General features: G+C 42.3%; 2 protein-coding genes across 4 annotated transcripts in view; one reads left to right on the top strand and one right to left on the bottom strand.

Moving 5' to 3' along the window:
- The window catches only part of LOC138797738 (albumin-like), a 467,413-nt gene that overhangs the window by 132,373 nt on the left and 315,421 nt on the right, over positions 1-19,619 (bottom strand). The window lies entirely within an intron of this gene.
- Positions 1-19,619, top strand: part of LOC138797735 (ovochymase-2-like) — a 54,266-nt gene that overhangs the window by 7,093 nt on the left and 27,554 nt on the right. Inside the window, exons 2-12 of the mRNA XM_069978312.1 lie at positions 1,716-1,843; positions 2,749-2,842; positions 4,866-5,006; positions 6,950-7,041; positions 7,529-7,664; positions 9,022-9,183; positions 11,145-11,366; positions 13,677-13,817; positions 15,462-15,698; positions 16,407-16,592; positions 18,304-18,413. Of these exons, the coding sequence (XP_069834413.1) occupies positions 1,716-1,843; positions 2,749-2,842; positions 4,866-5,006; positions 6,950-7,041; positions 7,529-7,664; positions 9,022-9,183; positions 11,145-11,366; positions 13,677-13,817; positions 15,462-15,698; positions 16,407-16,592; positions 18,304-18,413 (1,649 nt within the window). The remainder of the gene's footprint in view (positions 1-1,715; positions 1,844-2,748; positions 2,843-4,865; positions 5,007-6,949; positions 7,042-7,528; positions 7,665-9,021; positions 9,184-11,144; positions 11,367-13,676; positions 13,818-15,461; positions 15,699-16,406; positions 16,593-18,303; positions 18,414-19,619) is intronic.

Genomic DNA, 19,619 nt, shown 5'->3' with positions numbered 1-19,619 from the left:
AATAAATGAAGAGATGAGAGGCACTTAAAGTTTTTGGGAGTTACAGTGGGTATAAAACATGTACACATCCCTATTAATATGCCAGGTTTTTGTCATGTAAAATAATCAGACCAAGACAAATTATTTTAGATTTATTTCCACTTTCGGGCTATGTTTCCACAACGTCATTTTTAGGTGAAAAAAACATCCATTGTTTGATAATGATGGCTGTTAATAATAATCATGATCAATATGTACAGCTACTAGAGATGAGCGAACCTGGAGCATGCTCGAGTCCATCCGAACCCAAACTTTCGGCATTTGATTAGCGGTGGCTGCTGAACTTGGATAAAGCCCTAAGGCTATGTGGAAAACATGGATATAGTCATTGGCTGTATCCATGTTTTCCAGACAACCTTAGAGCTTTATCCACCTTTAGCAGCCCCCGGTAATCAAATGCCGATCGTTCGGATTCGGATGGACTCGAACCCGGTTCCCTCATCTCTAACAGCTACCATTATAAAATAACGCCCATTATTTTACGTAAAAAGACATAGTGGCAAAATATCCTTAATGTGACCTATAATCTATACAATTCCATTTGAAAAACAAACAAAAATAATTTAAAGGGGATAAAAAATTTTGTAATTTTTTTTTAAATTTAGATTTTTAATTAAAAACTAAAATAACATGTTCTAGAAGGATTTTTATGCCATTTTCAGCAAAAACCATGGGCTGCAAACACATCAATTGGATCTAATTGTATTCTATATTACCATGAAACACAATGAGGATGGTCATCAAGAAGTGGATAAAATTTGTCACAAAAGTTACGAAGAAAATTGGTCTGCCAAGAGGCCTATAGTAACATTAAAGAAGCTGCAAGAATTTCTGACAAGTACTGGTTGTGTACTGCATGTGACAATAGTATCCAATATTCTTCCAATGTCTGTTCTGTGGGGTAGGGGGCAAGACTGAAGCCTTTTCTTATAAAGAAAAGCATGTCCACCAAAAGCATGTGGAAAACTTTGTTAGGGGCTGATGAAACCAAGGTTGAACTTTTACCCTTGAACACTATACCCACATGAAGCATGGTGAAGGCTAAATGGAACTAGGGGTTTATTTAGGGTGGAGGGAATTAGGAAAATTCAGTCAATTGTGGTACAAAACCTTTGGGCCTCTCTAAAAAGCAGAAGATAAAGAGGAATTTCATTGAGCATGACAGTGTCCGAAAGCATACCTCTACATCAACAAAAGTTCAAAGTTTTGAAATGGCCCAAAAAGAGTTGAAGCCTAAATCTAATTAAAAATCTATGTTTATTTGAAACGGGCAGTAGACAGGAAATTCCCCCGACAGATTTACAGCGCTTTTGCAACCTGTTGCTGACCAAGACCATCAACTTTTTTTTTAGTAGAACAATAGTTTTAGAAACACAGGGGGGGGGGGTATTAAGAAAGTGTACCAGTTGTCCAGTATAAGTAAACCCCTCAAATAATTGTACAAGCAAGATACTGTGCAAAAATGTGCAACTTTTTGCCACTTTATGCTATGCTTACTAAGTGGGCAGGTCTATGCGTAAAGTGGGGGGCTTGGCATAAAGGGGGCATCGCTTCCAGCACTCTTTTTGTATAAAAAGACAGAAAACAATAATGTTACGTGTAATGTGTCCATGAAACACATTTGCTGATACCAATAAGCTGTATTGAAATAATCGTGTTATCTGAAAATTTTCTAGAACCTGACACCTGCAGTTCCATACATCATCTCTCGGGAACTTCAGGAAGTATTTACAGTCTAAATTATCCATCGAATTATGAGAACAGTAAAACGTGCGCATGGGAGATCACTGTTCCTGATAATAAAGTAAGTGGTCCTAGGCCTAATCTAAGGCAGCAGGCTTAATTGGCTCACAGCAATAAATGCATTGCGTTTCAACAACCACATTCCTTCTTAGGGTGCCTTTACATGTAACGTATCACATCGGGTTTCACCCTGTGAGTTCCGTAGCGAAATCTGCTGCAATACTGTGACTGTTACAGGCCAATGGGCTCTACATTCTTACACTGGTTTTGATTCCGCTGTGAGAATGTAGCCACGGTTTACTTAAAGAAGTTGTCCAGCACCCGTCATTTTTTAAAAAAGAGCCATGAAGGAGGTGGCTAAACCTAACCATATGCTCCTACCTCCTCGGCTCCAATGCTGAAGTCCACTGTCGGTCCCTCCGGTTCCCAGCTCCCCAGCCACTTCCTGATTTGAGTCAGCGGGCCAAGCCGGGACCGCTGTCTGGCTGAGCGGGGTTGACACATCGGACAACAGCGGACCCCAGCAGTTCTTCTGAAAAAAATGTCAGGTGCCGGAATTCTCCTTTAACTCAGCATCTGACAGGCCAACAAGTGAATACATTACCTGTCCGCGCTCCGGGTCACTGAAGTCCTGCTCACCCAATCAGTGAGCTGCCCCCCCCCCTCTCTCTGCAGCTGACTGAGCAGGACGGTAGTGACCCGGGAGCCGGAGAAGCAAGCTGGAGTGCGGACAGGTAACTTATCCGCTTGTTAGCCTGGCAGCTGCTGAGTTAAGTAAGCCGTGGTTAACAGTATAGTACAGTAGAGTATTACATCAGATTTTGCTGCGGAACTCGCAGTGTGAAATCCGCTGCCATATGGTACATATTAAGGCACCCTTTTAGTGCAAAAAGTTCCTAAAATCATGATGGAATAGCAAGCAAACTCATAATAACTGAACTCTTTCTAACAAATGTGACTTTGCAGGTTGTCCACTTCTGGTTTGAGGAGTTTCACGTGGAAGCCAGCACATTATGTAGTGAAGATCGTGTCACCATTGAAGACAATGTTGGGGTCTTAGGTATGTAGAGTGAACAAAGTTGTTTTAAAAAAAATTCCCTGTACATGGCAAATATGTAAGATTTAAAATTTAGTTTTGAAAAGTCCAGAAGTACAGTATATCTTTAAATAGGTCTAGTGAACAGGAAAGTAAGCAGCACAGCTTGGAGCTTCAGTCAGATAGCGGGTGCCATGATAAATGAGGCGTGGGAGGAGGCCACGCCTCCTCCCTGCCTTGTCACGCCCCCAAGCTTCCCCAGCACGCCTATCGGGCGAGCGGGGCGTACAGCAGGCGTACGCAAGGGAGAAGGGGCGAATCTGCACCTTCTCCCTGGAGTACACCAAGGGTGGACCATTCATAAATGTCCCTCACAGACTTTAAATACAAGTGTCATTCATCAAAAGTCCCAATTCATTGGTGTAAACAAATGTCCATCAACAATTATGTCTGTCTTCTATAGGAGTAAATCAATGTCCATCTGTGCAGGTGAAATGATAGGAGTGTTTACCCTATATGTCACCACCAGTGCAAAATATGTGTAAAAAAAAAAAAAAAGTTATCAAAAAAAAATATTATGCTTGAAAAATCAAGGTAAGTATATACAAATGACGGAAATTCTTGGATGAGAAGTCAAATAAATAGGTCTAGCAATACACATCTACAGTTGCACTTGTTTTTATAATATTGTCCCAAACTATTAAATATGGAAAAAAAGCTACTTTAATTAGGACAGGCAACTAAAAGCACAAATAAAACCAGTATAGTAGATTTAAGCACAAAAGACTAAGAGAGGCATTTATTAAGTCCGGCGTTTTTTACGCCGGACGTAAAAATGCCCCCGCAGCTCCGGCGCTACGGAGATTTATGTAGAGGCGGACTGCCTCTACATAAATCCCGTGCGCGCCGTTGCGCACCGCCGAAAACCTACGCCAGCTGAGGACTAGAGTAGGTTTTCGGCGTACATTCCGCCCACTCTCCACCCCTTTTCCGCCCCCTTTCCGCCCCCTGGCGTACTCGGCGGAAAGTGCCGATTTGCGAATATTTTATTTGCAAATCCGCCATTTTTGCTTAAAAAAAGACGCAAATCGGCACTTTCCGCAGAAAATCATCCATTCGCCGGATGATACATGTGGCCCTAAGACTATTAGATTTAAGACAAAGACTATTAGCAAAATCGCAGTGTGAACCTAGGCTTAGTTTTTTGTTTGTTCAACTGATCCGTTTTGAAATGTTTAGTTTTTATGTACAGAAAAAACGTGGTCAACCACGTTTTTGTGTATGCTAAAAAAAAAAATGTTTCATTTCGATCGACTTCTTTTATAATGTACCGAAAAATAGATCCAGAGGGATTGCATACAACTGCATCCGTTTTAACCATCCATTTTATTTTTTTTTATATAGAACAGATACATTAAACAAACAGCAAAAATGTAGAGTGAACCTAACCTTAGTTTAGTTGATATATTTAAAATTTTAGATCTTTGAATAAAAGGTGAAAAAAAGGGTTGATGCGATGGACATATCCTCTCCCTAATGATGATTGCAATTGTAGCTACAACTTTTACTGTAGCTTCAAATAGAGATACCTGCTTGACTGACTGGCTAAGCCCTGCTTCCAAATCTTCCACCCATACACAATTTTATGCACAGGACAGGCTCCGAACTGGAAACTACCATGCAGGGATAGGGAGGGGAGGGGTAGCAAGAAGGCATTAAAGCCTTCAACATTTCAGGGACTTGGGAAAACCTCTTTGACACTTTCCACCAGAAAATAAATGCATTTGTCTACATTCTGGAAGCACAAATAGATATATGAAAGGTACTATGTGTCGCCTTGACCTAACAGCTATCTAACAGTGTCAGCAGTTCATGCTACTTTACGTAAAGTTTTATTTCTCCTTGACCTTGATCATTAGTTTAACTGAGCAACTCAGCAGGAATAAACTTGTCAGCAGCCCAACTTTTTACAGTTTTTAACCGTTTCAACCGTTTTTATTGTTAAATCTGCTCCGCTAAATAGATTTTTTTCCTCCTCTATGATCAGGTACACACTGTGGGCACACTCTTCCCAAGCCTCTAGTGTCAGTTGGGAACAGAATTTTTGTGACATTCATCACTAATAGTGAAACCAGTGATAAAGGATTTCATGCCAAGTATGAAGCTGTAGATCCCAAAAATATAGCAGGTGAGTACACCAAGCAATTATTTTTTATGCTTCTTAATATACTCTGTTTATGTATGCTCTAGCACAGTTAGGAGCAGTGCCCCGCCCACATGGCACCAAGCCTGCCCTCTCCAGCTCCGGATCGGTACCATGGGGGCGGGGCAGTCTTCCTAATGGTGCTCCGGGATGGGGATTCAACTACTTAATGCATGGAAAAGGCGCCAAGGAGGAAGGTAAGAGACACGCCTTCCTCCTCGGCACCCCATGCACATTGGGGGGCTATCAGCAGGTTAGATTCTAACCTGCTGATATTTCCCCTGAAGCTTCTCCATAGTTCCTGTCTCAATCACGAGACTTAGTTTCATGTAAATCTATGGTGCCTGTCCTCATACTAGAGATGAGAGCTATCAGTAGTAGATTATAATAGGTCTGTTTTGGACGGTAGCCCAGGGCTCTGAGCTCCAGGGTGGCCCATGGCTGCCCAAACAGACTGATACGCAGTTTTTTTTACTGCAATTTTGCACAAATCAGGAGACAATGCAGTAACATCAGAGAACATACTGAAGGACCTTAACATGATATCACCACAGGTCCTTTATTGTCTGCACTATGGAGGAAAAAGACTAAAGCTAGTGCTACAGTAGGGTGGGAGAGCCAAGCTTGTTGAACAGCCCAGGGCCTATGATAAAGTTAATCCGCCCCTGGGAGCTATGGAGTCACAGCAGGAAGCCTGTCTCATCATAATGTATATAATATATGCTATGGGGATCAGGGAGAACGAGAGATCAAAAGTCTATTCCGATGTCAAATAAAAAATAGATGTATATTATAGAAATGTCTACCATGCACAGTGCTGCAGGATAGTCATTTTTTACAAAAGAGATTCCCACCACTAGGGGTACACTTTAAATCACAACACAACCCCTAAAAAAGAATGCCAGCAATTACTGACCAGATGTTTGGCATTCATCTCGTCCATGGCCATGCAAGTCTTTGGCTGTATCCATGTTTTCCAGGACTCCCTAGGGCAGCATTCAGCTTTGTCAGCTACCGCTATTAAAATGGAGAACAAGTAGACTCAAGCATGCTGGAGTCGCACTCTTGTCTATTTTCTATCTGTCTGATACAAAAACATGTCCTAGTTTTGTCTCAAACACATTGATATGTCTAGGCTTATATCCTTTAGCGCCTTAAATGGAATTTACCATTAGGTACATCGCTTTGTGTTTTTTACATTAATAGACCGGTGCGGGGATGCCGGTGCTGCTGTCCTTTTTTTGAACTACCGCCCATTTCCTGCGCACAGGGCTGGTCTATTCCCAAGCATCGGCCCAGCATGAAGTTCTAGGAGTGGGCCCGCTGGCCCTCAGTATGACAATCCTTCCTCTGTGATGCGGCTCCATTGATTCTGTCCCAGAGGGGAGGGGGTTTAGTCCCACTGGGGAGCCTGCGGGCCCGCGCCCAGTGCTTCATGCTGGGCCGGTGCTAGGGAATAGACCGATGCAGTGCGCGAAAACCGACAATGCTCTGTTGATGTAAAAAACACAAAGCGATGTACCTAGTGGTACATTTGCTTTAACCAGCACCTCCCAGTGATTACAAAAAAACATCTTCTTTGGAGGCCTCAACCTATCCATGAATTACACGACCAAGATTTTAAACTGACCATTTCTAGGCCAACAATGCAAGCACATGGGGGATTAGTGACAGAAAATACTCAAATCCAGATGTACAAACCTTGTGGCATCATATCCAAGAGGACTGGAGGTTGGAATTGCTTTCCAAATCCATAATATCTATCTGTCTGTTTTTGCTTTAAACTAATCCGTTGTATTTCCAATAAGTAAGTAGTGCACTGGATAGTTTTATGTCTTGCTATGTTTTATAGGGTTGACTATGGAAGAAAAACGTAAATACTTTTTATAATTATTATTTATTTTTATTTTTTTAAACTATTTTTCTAGATATTGTGGGAGGTGGAGGATTCTTAGAGGGCAACACAGGAGAATTTCAATCTCCGAGCACATATAACAACAAGAATTATGACCTGTACCAGGTAATTACTCCTCTCTATCAAAGGGTGCTGAAGGATTTCTACAGTATTGGCTTGCCTTATTTGAATTAGGAATTGACACCAGGTGCGGCCTTGTTTACCAGGTAAATTGTGTCCTATAGAAACAAGGCCAAAACTACCATCATATCACTCAAGTCTTATCATTCAGGCATCTGACTGTTTGTTGTTAATGTAACTATCACTCAGGTTGAAACAATAAATGAACAGTTGTATAAAGCAAAAGGTGAAAATCCAATATACCACAATTGTCTTAGTCATTTATATAGACACACACAATTATAATATATGTTTGTTAGCGTTCCCCGTCTCTTCCTACTCTCTGTACTGTCCTTTTGCTGTAATATCCTAAAGGCCCTTTTACACAGGCCAGCAATCAGCAACAAGTATTCCTGCAAAAGTACCCTAGCACTCTGTGGGTTATGTGTTTTTTAGGTGCTGCACAAAAGTTGTGTTATTTCTTTTTCTGTAGTGGAAAATCTCGGTTGATGCTGGCCATAGAGTACAACTGTCCTTTACAAGCTTCGACTTAGAACTTCCAGGACCAGCGGGCTGTAATGAAATGGTGGAAATTTACGATGGTGAAAAAAAAGGATCTCAGAAATTGGGTATGTTCCTTCTATTGAATTAATATAGTTACTCTGCAATCAGTATTGTCTCAACAGTTATACATATATATATATAAAGATAATATTGCCATGCCATATGGTATATTCCTGCTAACAATACTATAATACTGACAAAAACTTAAAGGGGTACTCCGGGGGCATTTTTAAGCTATGGGCGGGGAGGGGGTGGTTATGGACGGTGGAGGTCACTTACCTTCCCGGTTCCAGCGCAAGGTCCCAGATCATGCCGCCCGGTACACCCGTCCCTCGGCTGCTTCCTGGTGTGAGCTGCCATGAGACGTCATGACGACAGCTCACACCAGGAAGCGGCCGCGGGACCTGGTGCTGGAATCGGGGAGGGGGTGGTTATGGACAGCGGAGGTAACTTACCTTACCATAGCTTAAAAATACCCCCTGGCAGGAGTACCCATTTAATGAGCATGGAACAGGTGACAGAGTAAGGAGAAAGTAGAGTTTGAGGTAGCTTGAGAAGTGAGCTGGGGACAATCTTGGGATCTTATCCAAGTAGTAGTGTATTCTGCTGGGATGAGCTTGTAGTACAAGTGTATGGAAGAGAAGAATACCCATACTCATGTTTAGACAGTGTGCTACTTTACCGCCCTTTGCCCAACTAGTTCAGCTAGTGCCAAGCTGGGTAGTATGAGCCCCAAGCCTATACAACTGGGTGTAGCAGACTTTCCAAGGCCTCCCAGAAGAGCCGTGCGTTAGTCAGTAGGATGCGTCAGCCTCAGCTATTTGTCCTACTGGGGGGTCAAAACCTAGCTGTGGATACTGCTCTGAGAATATAGGAAAGGGATCCCAGATGTGGATAAGGTTTCCTCAGAGGATGGCTACACCTCCTGAGGGTTTAGCACTGCATATTGGAACAGGTTACTTGCTCAGAAGAACTCTCTCTGGCTGTGTCTTACTCCCTCCAAACTAAATGACAAGAGCCCTCCCCCAGGAACTGACCTCCCTTTTATAGGAGCAACTAAGCTTCACTGTGATTGGCAGGGTTGAAGGAGAGAAGAGAGAGAAGAAGTGTAACTGGCAGAAAAGTGAGGGAAAACACCTGCACCTGTGATTGGTTAAACAACATGTGACATAAACAGTTAACCCATGACTTTCCTTCAGCTGTGCTTTTGGACAATACAGAAAATAAATAAGACAGTGACACCTAGTGGGAAAAATACATATCACATTGCCTACCCTTAAGTGCGATACCTGACACCTGGCACTTAGTAGACCACCCTTACCAAGACACTATATAGCTAAGAAACCATCCTGCAACACACTAGCCGACACGTTGACCTGCATTCATTCTTCACCTATATAATGATATCGCTTTTTTTAACAGGACAGTTTTGTGGCAAAGAAATCCCGGAGTCTGTGTCTGCTAGCTCCAACTCAATGCTAGTCCGCTTCAGAGCAAATCAAGGGGGTGTACGAGGATCATTCCAAGCTAAATACATTGCATTCGAAGGAAGTGTTATCCCAACTGAAAGTCCGTCTTATATTGGTAACTATCATTGTGCTTTTATAGTTAGCTACATATTTCATGTCACTTTTTATTGAAGTTTTACAGTAATGACAAATAAACTAATTGAGCAATAGGAATGGAATCCCAGGAAATCCAGGTAACTCATCAGAGGGAGGAGTGTGGACAAAAAGTCATAAGGGGAAACTAGGAATATACAGGAATAATAGGTAATGTAGGAAAACAAATTAGTAGGAATGAGATGGAAAGGAGTACTGTATGGCTGCAGGACGAAGCTATACAGGGTGGGTTTATAGACTATTACTATGGAGATACAATGCATTCAGAAAGTCTTCAGACCCTTTCACTTTTTTTACATTTTGTTTTACATCTGCTAAAATAAAAAAAAATATAAAGTTTTCCCCCATTATTTTACACTTATGGTCCTTTTACACAGAGCGATTATCGTTCGTATTTGCACGATAACGATCGCATTTGAGCGATAATCGTTCCGTGTAAACGCTGCGAACGATCAAGCGACGAGCAACAAATCGTTCATTTTGATCTTTCAATATGTTCTCAAATCGTCATTGATCGTTTGGAAAAAAATTCGCAGATCGTTCCGTGTAAACATTCTTTCAACGATTTCACCCGTGTGAGATAGGCTTAAGCAATCGTAAAACGATCGAATAACGATTTTTCCGTACGATGTATCGTTCCGTCTAAACGCTGATCGTTATGAAAAAAACATTGTTCATTCAAAATCGTTAATCGTGCGATAGGGCGAATTATCGCTCCGTGTAAAAGTACCATTAGTACCCATAATAAGAAGAAAAACAAGAATGTGATAAATTAATTGAAAAGAAAAAAACTAAATTGACATACATCAGATTTTCTTTTACAATATCTTTGTACTTTGCTCGATTCCCCTTTCCCTCTTCCCTGACCAGTCTGCCTGTCCCAGCCGCCGAAAAAAAAAAAAAAAACACAGCACACATACATGACACTTAGAATTGATGCCAAAACGCACACAGAATTCTGCACACAGAATCTTTGAAGTTCAGCTAAAAGGGACCATTGGGTTCCTAGTGATCTCTATTAACAAGGACCTTTTCCCTCAATGACTTTGTTTGGTGGGGTGGCCATCTCCAGCATGGTTGTTGCAGACTTCTTCCGTTTAAGAATTATGAAGGCCACTATAATCTAGAGAATTTTCAGTGCATCAGAAAAAGAAATTGTGCGCTTCAGAAAAAAATTCTTACTCTGAGCTCTACAGGCAATCCTTTCCTCCTCTTGACTGCGTTTGCTCAGACATTATCAGACCTCCTTTAGACAGTCGTGTATCTTTACTAATCATGTCCAGCTAATTTAAATTACAAGTGAACTCCAGTTCAGTTGATGAAACATCTCGATGATCATGTAAATGCAAAATTTTAGTTGTTTTTTTTTTTCTGTATTAAATTTGGTATTCAGTGCAGAATCATGATGAGAAAACTTGAATTGCTTAAATCTTCTTAGTTTTATTTAGCACAAAGCCATAACAGATCTAAATTTTAAAATAGTGAGAGGCTTTTTTAAATGCATTGTAGGTGCGTGTGTGTGTGTACACCCGTGTGTGTATGTGGGAATTTCGCGTGTGTGTGTGTGTGTGTACACCCGTGTGTATATGGGAATGCGTGTGTGTGTGTGTGTACACCAGTGCAAACTATTTGCAAAGTTGCTTTATCCTTTATTTTAGATGCATCACAGCACAAAAAAAGATTGTTTAGGGTACGTTCACACTTACCAGATCCGATTACCAGCAGATTTCATTTAAATAACTGAACACAGCATCAAATCTGCACCATCAAATCTGCTGCGGATCCTGTAGGTGTGAAAGCACCCTTATAGGTTTTCCATGGCTGATGTTGTTAGTACATTTCAATGACAGGTTATAGTTCAGAAAAATATTCATCAATTATGTTACTAATGTATTGTGTATTTCTTTGCATTGCTACCCGCAGATTCGGGTTGTGGAAGTAATGCCCTACAGAAAGGTCGCAAGGGTTTTCTTTACTCCATGAATTACCCTGATACTTACCCAGCTAATCTCACCTGCAACTGGAACATCTCCGTTACTCCAGGATGGCTTGTTAAACTGACATTCTTCGACCTTTCTATGGATGGGGAATTAGGACAATGTACCGGAGACAAGCTGGAAATATCTGACAGCTATGATATGATAGGTAAACAAAAGTCTAGAAAACACTTAAAAGCTATTTGGCAGATTGAACTCGTCAATGGGTCTATTGTTTAGATTTTTCTGTATCGCTGCCATTTGCGTCCTTGCATGGCCTCGTGTCGGGCCCCTTTAGCTTCACAAAAGATTTTCAGAGCTGAGATAAGGTTGAGACTTTAGACTCCTAGGGTCCTATTCCACGGGCCGAGGAGGGCCCGATCAATGTTGAGGAGGGCCCGATGATCGTTGAGCGAGGGCTGCAGGATCCTTGCAGCATCATACATTACCTGTCAGGTCTTCTCCGCGCTGTCTTCATCCCCAAGTCCCGCGCGCTCTATCTTTAGAATGGCCGGTCAGCTGACCGGCCAAACTCAGCCAATCACAGGCCGCAGCGATCCCGGCCTGTGATTAGCTGAGCGCTCCGTCAGCTGACCGGCCATTCTGAAGATAGAGCGCGCAGGACCCGGGGATGAAGACAGCGCGGAGAAGACCTGACAGGTATTGTATGCTGCTGCAGCCTGTCAAATCGTCGGTCGCCCGCCGCACACTGCTATTCAACCGTAGCGATGCGCGGTGGGGGAACGATGATTTTAGGTCTGGCCCTCAATGAACGATCAGCCGATGACACGATCATCAGCTGATCGTTCTCTCTATTTCACCAAACGATAATCGGCCGAATCAGGCCAAATGGGGCCGATCCAGCCGATTATCGTTACTGTGGAATAGGGCTCTTAGCCCTTTTGCAACCACATATTGATCCACACACTTCATGAAAACATGTGGAAATTATGAAACCAGGTAAGCCACCACTTCCCTTAGACTTGAACTAAAGCCCATATTACACAGGCCGAGGGTGAGGAGCAAGCAAGAGCCAATCAGTCAGATCAGTACTCACTTGCTCCTCGTTCTCCGCTCTCTGCCAGGACTATTATACGCACTGACAGCGAAAGGGTCAGAGTGGGGGGATGCAGAAAACTGTGGGAGGAGTGCATAGGAGATATGAGAATTTTGCTTCTCATGAACACAAAAAACTATTTAGAATTAAAATAGGCAGATACAATGGTCAGCAGATGGGCTTTAAGGGAAAGCAACCTGTGCAATGTTTGGACAAGCCATATCGGCTATCGGCTATCGGCTAGCCTGATGGTCATACCTACCAATGAAGGCCATACCTGAGGAAACTGACTACCATGAGTTTATTGTATAATTTGTATTATTTACATATTGTTTAACACTGTTGTTAGATTGCCTAAAGGGGTATTCCACTCAAACATAACTTTTGACATGTTGTTGCCCATGGTGAGAATAGCAATTCCTTCCATATTTGTTATTATCTATTTGGTCTCCTTCCTCCAGTTCTGAGCTACAGCTTTCTGCTAAAGTCACAAAAATCTGTGTGTGAGCTTTTCTCTCTGTCTCCCCCTCCTCCCTCCTCCCTTCTGTGACAGATGATGTAAACAAGTCCCTGACTGGCTTTATCTATAACACTGTAGCTTCTTTGTAATGATGACAAGGTTATTCTGAGGTCACGTTGCTGATGGACTCTCTGTGATTAACCCTCCAATCATTACAAAGAAGCTACAATGTTTCAGATAAAGCCAGTCAGGGACTTGTTTACATCAGCTGTCACAGAAGGGAGGAGGGAGGAGGGGGAGACAGAGGCTCACACACATATTTTTGTGTCTTTAGCAGAAAGCAGCAGCTGAGAACTGGGGGGAGTAGACAGAATAGATAATAACAAGTGTGGAAGGAATTGATAGTCTCACCATGAGCAACAACATGTTATGTTTGAGAGGAATACCCTTTTAAATTATGTTTGGTCGGTGTTGATACTATTGGAAGACTGTATGGAAGCATTACAGTCAATGGCAGTAATGCTTTAGGCATTGCGTGGCACTGCTACTTTGAATACAGTAAAATATTTGTGCAGTGTGTGATAGTGGTGGCACTTGTATGAAAGTGTTATTTGGTCAAAGTTTGGTGCTGTTTTTTGAGCACCATACTGTATAATCAGACATTGTACGGTATTGCAGTTTTCACACTTTATGACCATCCACAAAAATAGGGGGTGTTATAGGGGCACCGACAAAATGTACCAACCACTGAGGTCAGCTTAGTACAGTGAATATCCAATTTTCTTCTGTGATTAACTTTGCACATAAAAGTCACTTTTGATATAGCACTTATTTTCCATCCGTGGACCCCAAGGGTCATTGTTCTTTCCACTGTCATCCTTCCAAATATGACAGGTTATTTATCATTTTTAATGACTAACAGAGCATCCAGGATGCCACTTTAATCTCTTTTGTCATCCCAGGCATTTACTGTGGGTTTCTGAAGCCTCCGGTGATCATCAGCTCAACCAACAAGCTTTTCCTGAAATTCTCCACAGATAAAGTTATAACCGATCATGGTTTCGAGTTAAAATGGGAAGAGGTCAAGCCCGATGATATAGAAGGTAATTATTGGTAAAAACTCAAATTCATCTTAAGGTATGTTATTACCCACTATCTACAAAAAAAAAATACCTTTTTGTCATTCTGTGCTAGTCAGGTGATAGAATTGTTATTCAGCTATCCTGAATTAGAGGGCAGTATTTGCATGGAGTTCCAATGTATTCTCCATGTTTGCATATGGTTCCTCCTGCTAGAGGGGCCATGTGGTCTGCAATCAGTCTACTGTTTATATGTCAATCTATGTTCTTGGTAGACTGTCTGACTTCTTTTAGAGTGTCTGCATGTTCAAGCCTAAGAGATACACAGCATTAAAGGGGTTATCCAGCGCTACAAAAACATGGCCACTTTCCCCCTACTATTGTCTCCAGTTTGGGTGGGGTTTTGAAACTCAGTTCCATTGAAGTAAATTAAGCTTAATTGCAAACCGCACCTGATCTGGAGACAACAGTAGGGGGGAAAGTGGCCATGTTTTTGTAGCGCTGGATAACCCCTTTAACCTTTAGTTGACATAAAGGATCTTCTCAAGTACTTTTCAGAGGATAAAAATTTTTTTCCCAGTTTTATGCAGCTTTATTTATTTATTTATTTTTTGGCACCCACAACAACTGTTGTTGACCATTTGTTCCTCCATTATGTTATGTATTTAAGACTAGTGTTGAGTAGAGAGGCCAAACTGGTCAGGTTTGGTAACACTCTCCGAATCTGAACACTCCGCATTCGTCTCTGTGCAGCTACAGAAGTTGGATGCAGCCTTAGGAAGTCCTGAAAACAGCATATGGCTCTATCCATGTTTTCTAAGACTTGATAAGGTCCCTATTACACAGCCCGACGACATAGGGGGAGATTTATCAAAGGATGTAAAATTTAGACTGGTGCAAACTGCCCACAGCAACCAATCAAAGCTCAGCTTTCCTTTCAGCACTGCCTAAAGCTGAGCTGTGATTGGTTGCTGTGGGTAGTTTGCACCAGTCTAAATTTTACACCCTTTGATAAATCTCCCCCATAATGTAAGCCAATACCGATCTGCTAGATTGGCTCTCGCTTACTGTGACTGGGCCAATACACAGCTCAGCTATCACCCGATTCTCACCCGGTCCTGCACCCACCGAGAGAACTGCAGAGCCGGCTTCTGAAGTGATAGGCCTGTCACTTCAGAGACCAGTTCTGAAGTTCCACTGGCGGCTGTGGACAGCGGGCAGATGACAGGAAGTTAGGGCAGCGGGCAGAAGCACAGGGGAGGACAGGTATGTATGACCTTTATGATTTTCTATACACACTCATTAGCAGTTGGCCGCACAACACTATTACACGTAGTCATGCGCAGCCGGTGGTCAATGATTTTACGTCAGGACCAAAAGAGATCAGCTGATCGTTGTCTTAATTACACGAAGTGATGATCCATCGAATCGGCCTGATTCAGCTGATCACTCTGTATAAACTGGCCCTAAGGCTCCATCCAACTTCTGCAGCTACGGGGAGTCAAATGCCGAGCGTTCAGGTTCAAAGAACGTTGCCAAACCCAAACGGTTTGGCGTCTCCACTCAACACTATTAACGACCACGTTATTGAACAACATATAATTTAATACTTCAAAAGATACTGTATTTATATGTATATATAACATTACCTTAACTGACTTTTCACAGAAATCCAGTCTTGTGGCGGTGGCTCCACCGAGGAAAGTGGAGTCATTAAGTCCCCAAACTGGCCGAATAATTATGCACCTAACAAACTGTGCGTATGGCATCTTCAAGTGCCTGAAGGGAAAAAGATTATCCTAACTTTCACTCATTTTGACTTGGAAGACGTAGACATAACAAGTAAACTGTGTTATGATTACGTGGCAGCATATGAAGAGAGCTCCGGACAGACCATTAAACGCGGTATGTTCTTGTAATTGTCATCAGTAAACGTCTAGGGCTCATCCAGTAGCAACACATTGGGGGTGATTTCTGCAGATTTGTGAAGTCTTATATTAATCCCCGCCCCCTTTTTCGCGGCAGGATTCATTAAGAGGTGTACGCCTCTTAGTGAATCCAGCCGGCCAGGCACCCAAATCTGCGCCTGGCGTAACAAATCTACACCTGCTTCCAGCAGGTGTAGATTTGCGTCATGATTTGCGCCTGGAGCAGGCGTAAATCATAATAAATGAGGTGCGGGAGGAGGCCACGCCTCCTCCCCGCCTCATCACGCCCCTCCAAGCTCCGCCAGCCCGCTAATCGGGCGAGCGGGGCACACGGGAGGCGTACGCCAGGGAGAAGGGGGGAATCTGCACTGTGGCGTACCCTTTGTAAATCCCCCCCGTTATGTTACTTTCCTATTAATTATAGGTCTATAACAGATAGCTGTGCAACATTTCAAAAAATTTTCTCATATTTAAAAATTTTTTATTTTTAGTAAGGGTGGGTTTACGCGTTGCAGAATCGCAGCGGATTTCCCGATGCGATTTCCGCAGTGAAATCCGCTGAAATTCCCAGTACTGTCAGTTTAAATAAGTTTACATACTTACTACTGATTATATTGACTACTGTGTAATATAAAATCAGTTATATGATATCATGTATTATTGATCCTCTTATTTTTTTTTTTAGGTCCTTTCTGTGGAACTACAGTGCCAACTAGAATCACTAGTAATAGCAACACCCTTATACTTCGCTTCTACAGTGACATTTTCACAGAGTCAAAAGGATTTAGAGCCTACTGGAGCACCAGTCTCTTACAGACACCTCCAACTGAAGCACCTCCGGCCCCCAATCCATGGGACAATATACAAATAGGTATTGCTTTAATCACCATATAATCCAACATTGACAAGATTGGCATATAGAGGAGTAACCAAAGTTGAAATTTCGTAAAATTTTTAATTCTGGTTTCACAAACATACAGGTGAATGTAAGATCAAGACCTATTTTTCAAATCAACATCTGTTTTATTTGCTAATAAGATTGTGAAATTTAAAGTGACATTGTCACCCCCTTTTTGCATTCTGACTTCTCTACACAGGTGTAAAAGGGGAAATTTTGCAGTTTTCATACCTCATTTTATATCATACGACATGGTGCTTGTTCCAGTTAAAAGTGATCTTTATCATCTGCACATTGTGCCATCTGGGCAGGGCTTCTTGACCAAAGGGCCACTTAGCCCCGCCCACAATGGTGTCGTAGGCCCAACCCCTCTGTGACGCCCCCCGACGGCCATTGGAACTAAAGTTCTAGGCCCCACTCCCTCTAGGTCGGCCCATACCAATGTCCACTGAAGTGCCGATAATGTCACAGAGGGACAGTGCCTATGGTGAAGATGTGGGTGGGGCTAAGTGACACTGCGGACGTGAAGCCCCGCCCAGGTAGCAAAATTCACAGATTATAAAAGATCACTTTTTACTGGAACAAGCACCATGACGTATCATATAAAATCAGGTATGAAAACTGCAAAATTTACCCTTTACACCTGTGTAGAGAAATCATAATGCAAAAAGGGTTCACTTTAAGCTATCCAAGTGAATCCGAGACTGTTTTCTCATGACAAATTGAACTTCATAGTATTAAATTTTGGTTGATATATTAACCCTTTAAAAAATTTGAACAATTTGCATTTTTCTAGGTTTAGAATACTCTGCTTGTAACTGCATGTAAAATCCCGCAACAGAAATGAGATAATATTTGCATTTATAATATATTTACTCTTTGTATGTTGACATTATTTGGTAAAGGTCCTTCTACTATTTTGGACCTCAAAGGGCTAATATTTTTAGCAGTAAATTTTTTCAGATGTCACATACAGTGACAGTGGCGACAATTGGGTACAGTAACTGGAGCGATGATTAGGTACTGTAACAAAAGCGCAGATCAGGTACACTTACAGAGGCGACGATCTGGTACATTAAAAGAGGCGGCGATCAGGTACACTAACAGGGGTGAACAATATGTACAGCAACAGGAGACAGTGACCACAATCAGTTAAATAACAGGAGGGACAAAAGGTACAGTAATAAGGATAAGTGAGACTGTAAGGTACAGCAAACAGGGGGCAAAGGAGACTATCAGTTACAGCAAAAGAAGACAGAGGAGACTATTAGGTACAGTAACAGGGGACAAGGGAAACTATTAGGTACAGTATCAGGGGACAGGGGCAACAATCAAGGTAGTAAGGTGTTAATTTCTGTATTGTGTGTTATGAGTCGGAAGGGCTGTCAGAAGCTGGCCCCTCCTGTCATTTTACACTGTGATTGGCCCGTCTGTGATAAAGGACCAATCACAGCAATCCCTGGCTGTTGCGAGCAGTGATTGGTCCCTGGCAGGTTGCCAGGACCTGTCGCCACTTGCTTACATTACTTTACACTTTAATCTGTCCTCAATTGCTGACATCACTTAAAGTTAATCTATCACCCAGACGAACATGCACATAAATTAGCATTAAGGTGTCATAGAAAATAAATAAATTAGATTTTTGGAATTTTCTGTATTTTGCTTATTTTACTATTGTTTTCAGAATGGCCAAACAAATGTGGACAGCCCACTTTTCCTCCCCAAATTTATTCTAGAATTGTCAATGGTGAACCTGCTATACCTCACACCTGGCCTTGGCAAGTGTCCATGCAGGTAAGATATATAGTATAAAACTGGCATGCACAGCTCAGATCAATGGCCGAAGTCAAGGGAAAAAGTACCCATAATCTGACCCCCCAAACCACTTGTACCTTCGGATAGCTGCTTTTAATCCAAGATCTGTCCTATGGTCTGTTCGGCAGGTGATGCAGGTATTGTCCTAAAAAAACAACTTTTAAACTTGCAGCCCCGTGCCCAACGGCCGGGGCTTAGATTATAAATGCATTAGGCTGGCACCACCTCTCTGTCCCTCCTTCCCACCCTCTTCATTGTTAGGAATGCCTCTGGAACATTTTCTCCTGTCTGAACATTGCACAGGTGCCTTAACGATCCAGCCCATGTTCAGTATGGGGCCCAGGACAGACCTTGGATTAAAAGCAGCTATCCGAAGGTACAAGTGGTTTGGGGGGGCTCAGATTGTGGGTACAGAGTCGCTTTAAAGACCTGTCATGAGGTTTATGTACAGGAACCAATAGGCTTTCCTAACTGGTGTTCATGGCCTCCTGAGTGACTTTTATTTCTTTATAAGCAGACGCCCCTTGACCCACAGTAAAACAGATATATCCCCCTAGTGCTTCACACATACTATATGTAAATTAATCTCTGGCTAGCCAGGAGGGTGCAAACACCAGCAATTTATTGCAGAGCTCAATTTTAGCCTCTTACATCCTATCAGTGTTAGGCTATTTATTTCAGGCACTGCTGGCCACTGGCTCTCATACATAAACATCATGATTAGAAATGAGCGAACCCGGTTCGGGTTCGAGTCAATCCGAACCCGATTGTTCGGCATTTGATTAGCGGTGGCTGCTGAACTTGAATAAAGCTCTAAGGTTGTCTGGAAAACATGGATACAGCCAATGACTATATCCATGTTTTCCACATAGCCTTAGGGCCTTATCCAACTTCAGCAGCCACCGCTAATCACATGCCGAAAGTTCGGGTTCGGATCGACTCCAGCATGCTCCAGGTTCGCTCATCTCTAATTATGACAGGTCCTTTTTCAAGTTGTCGTTTAGATAGATACCATTTTTTACATATGGTTGGAGGTGGGGCACTGCTTCGGGTTAAAGAAAATTAACTACTGAAAAAGCATATAGCATTGCTTACCTGTCTGTCCCAGTTCTAAAACCTCAAAAAAACATTTTGTTTTGCATGTTTGCATGTCTGTGCTTCCTGGTTGACCAGTTTCTCAGTACT

The sequence above is a fragment of the Dendropsophus ebraccatus genome, chromosome 7, assembly GCF_027789765.1.
Source record: "Dendropsophus ebraccatus isolate aDenEbr1 chromosome 7, aDenEbr1.pat, whole genome shotgun sequence".
Classification (NCBI taxonomy): Eukaryota; Metazoa; Chordata; class Amphibia; order Anura; family Hylidae; genus Dendropsophus; species Dendropsophus ebraccatus.
The sequence above is the reverse complement of the archived record's forward strand: the minus strand, read 5'-3'. Positions and strand labels throughout refer to the sequence as shown.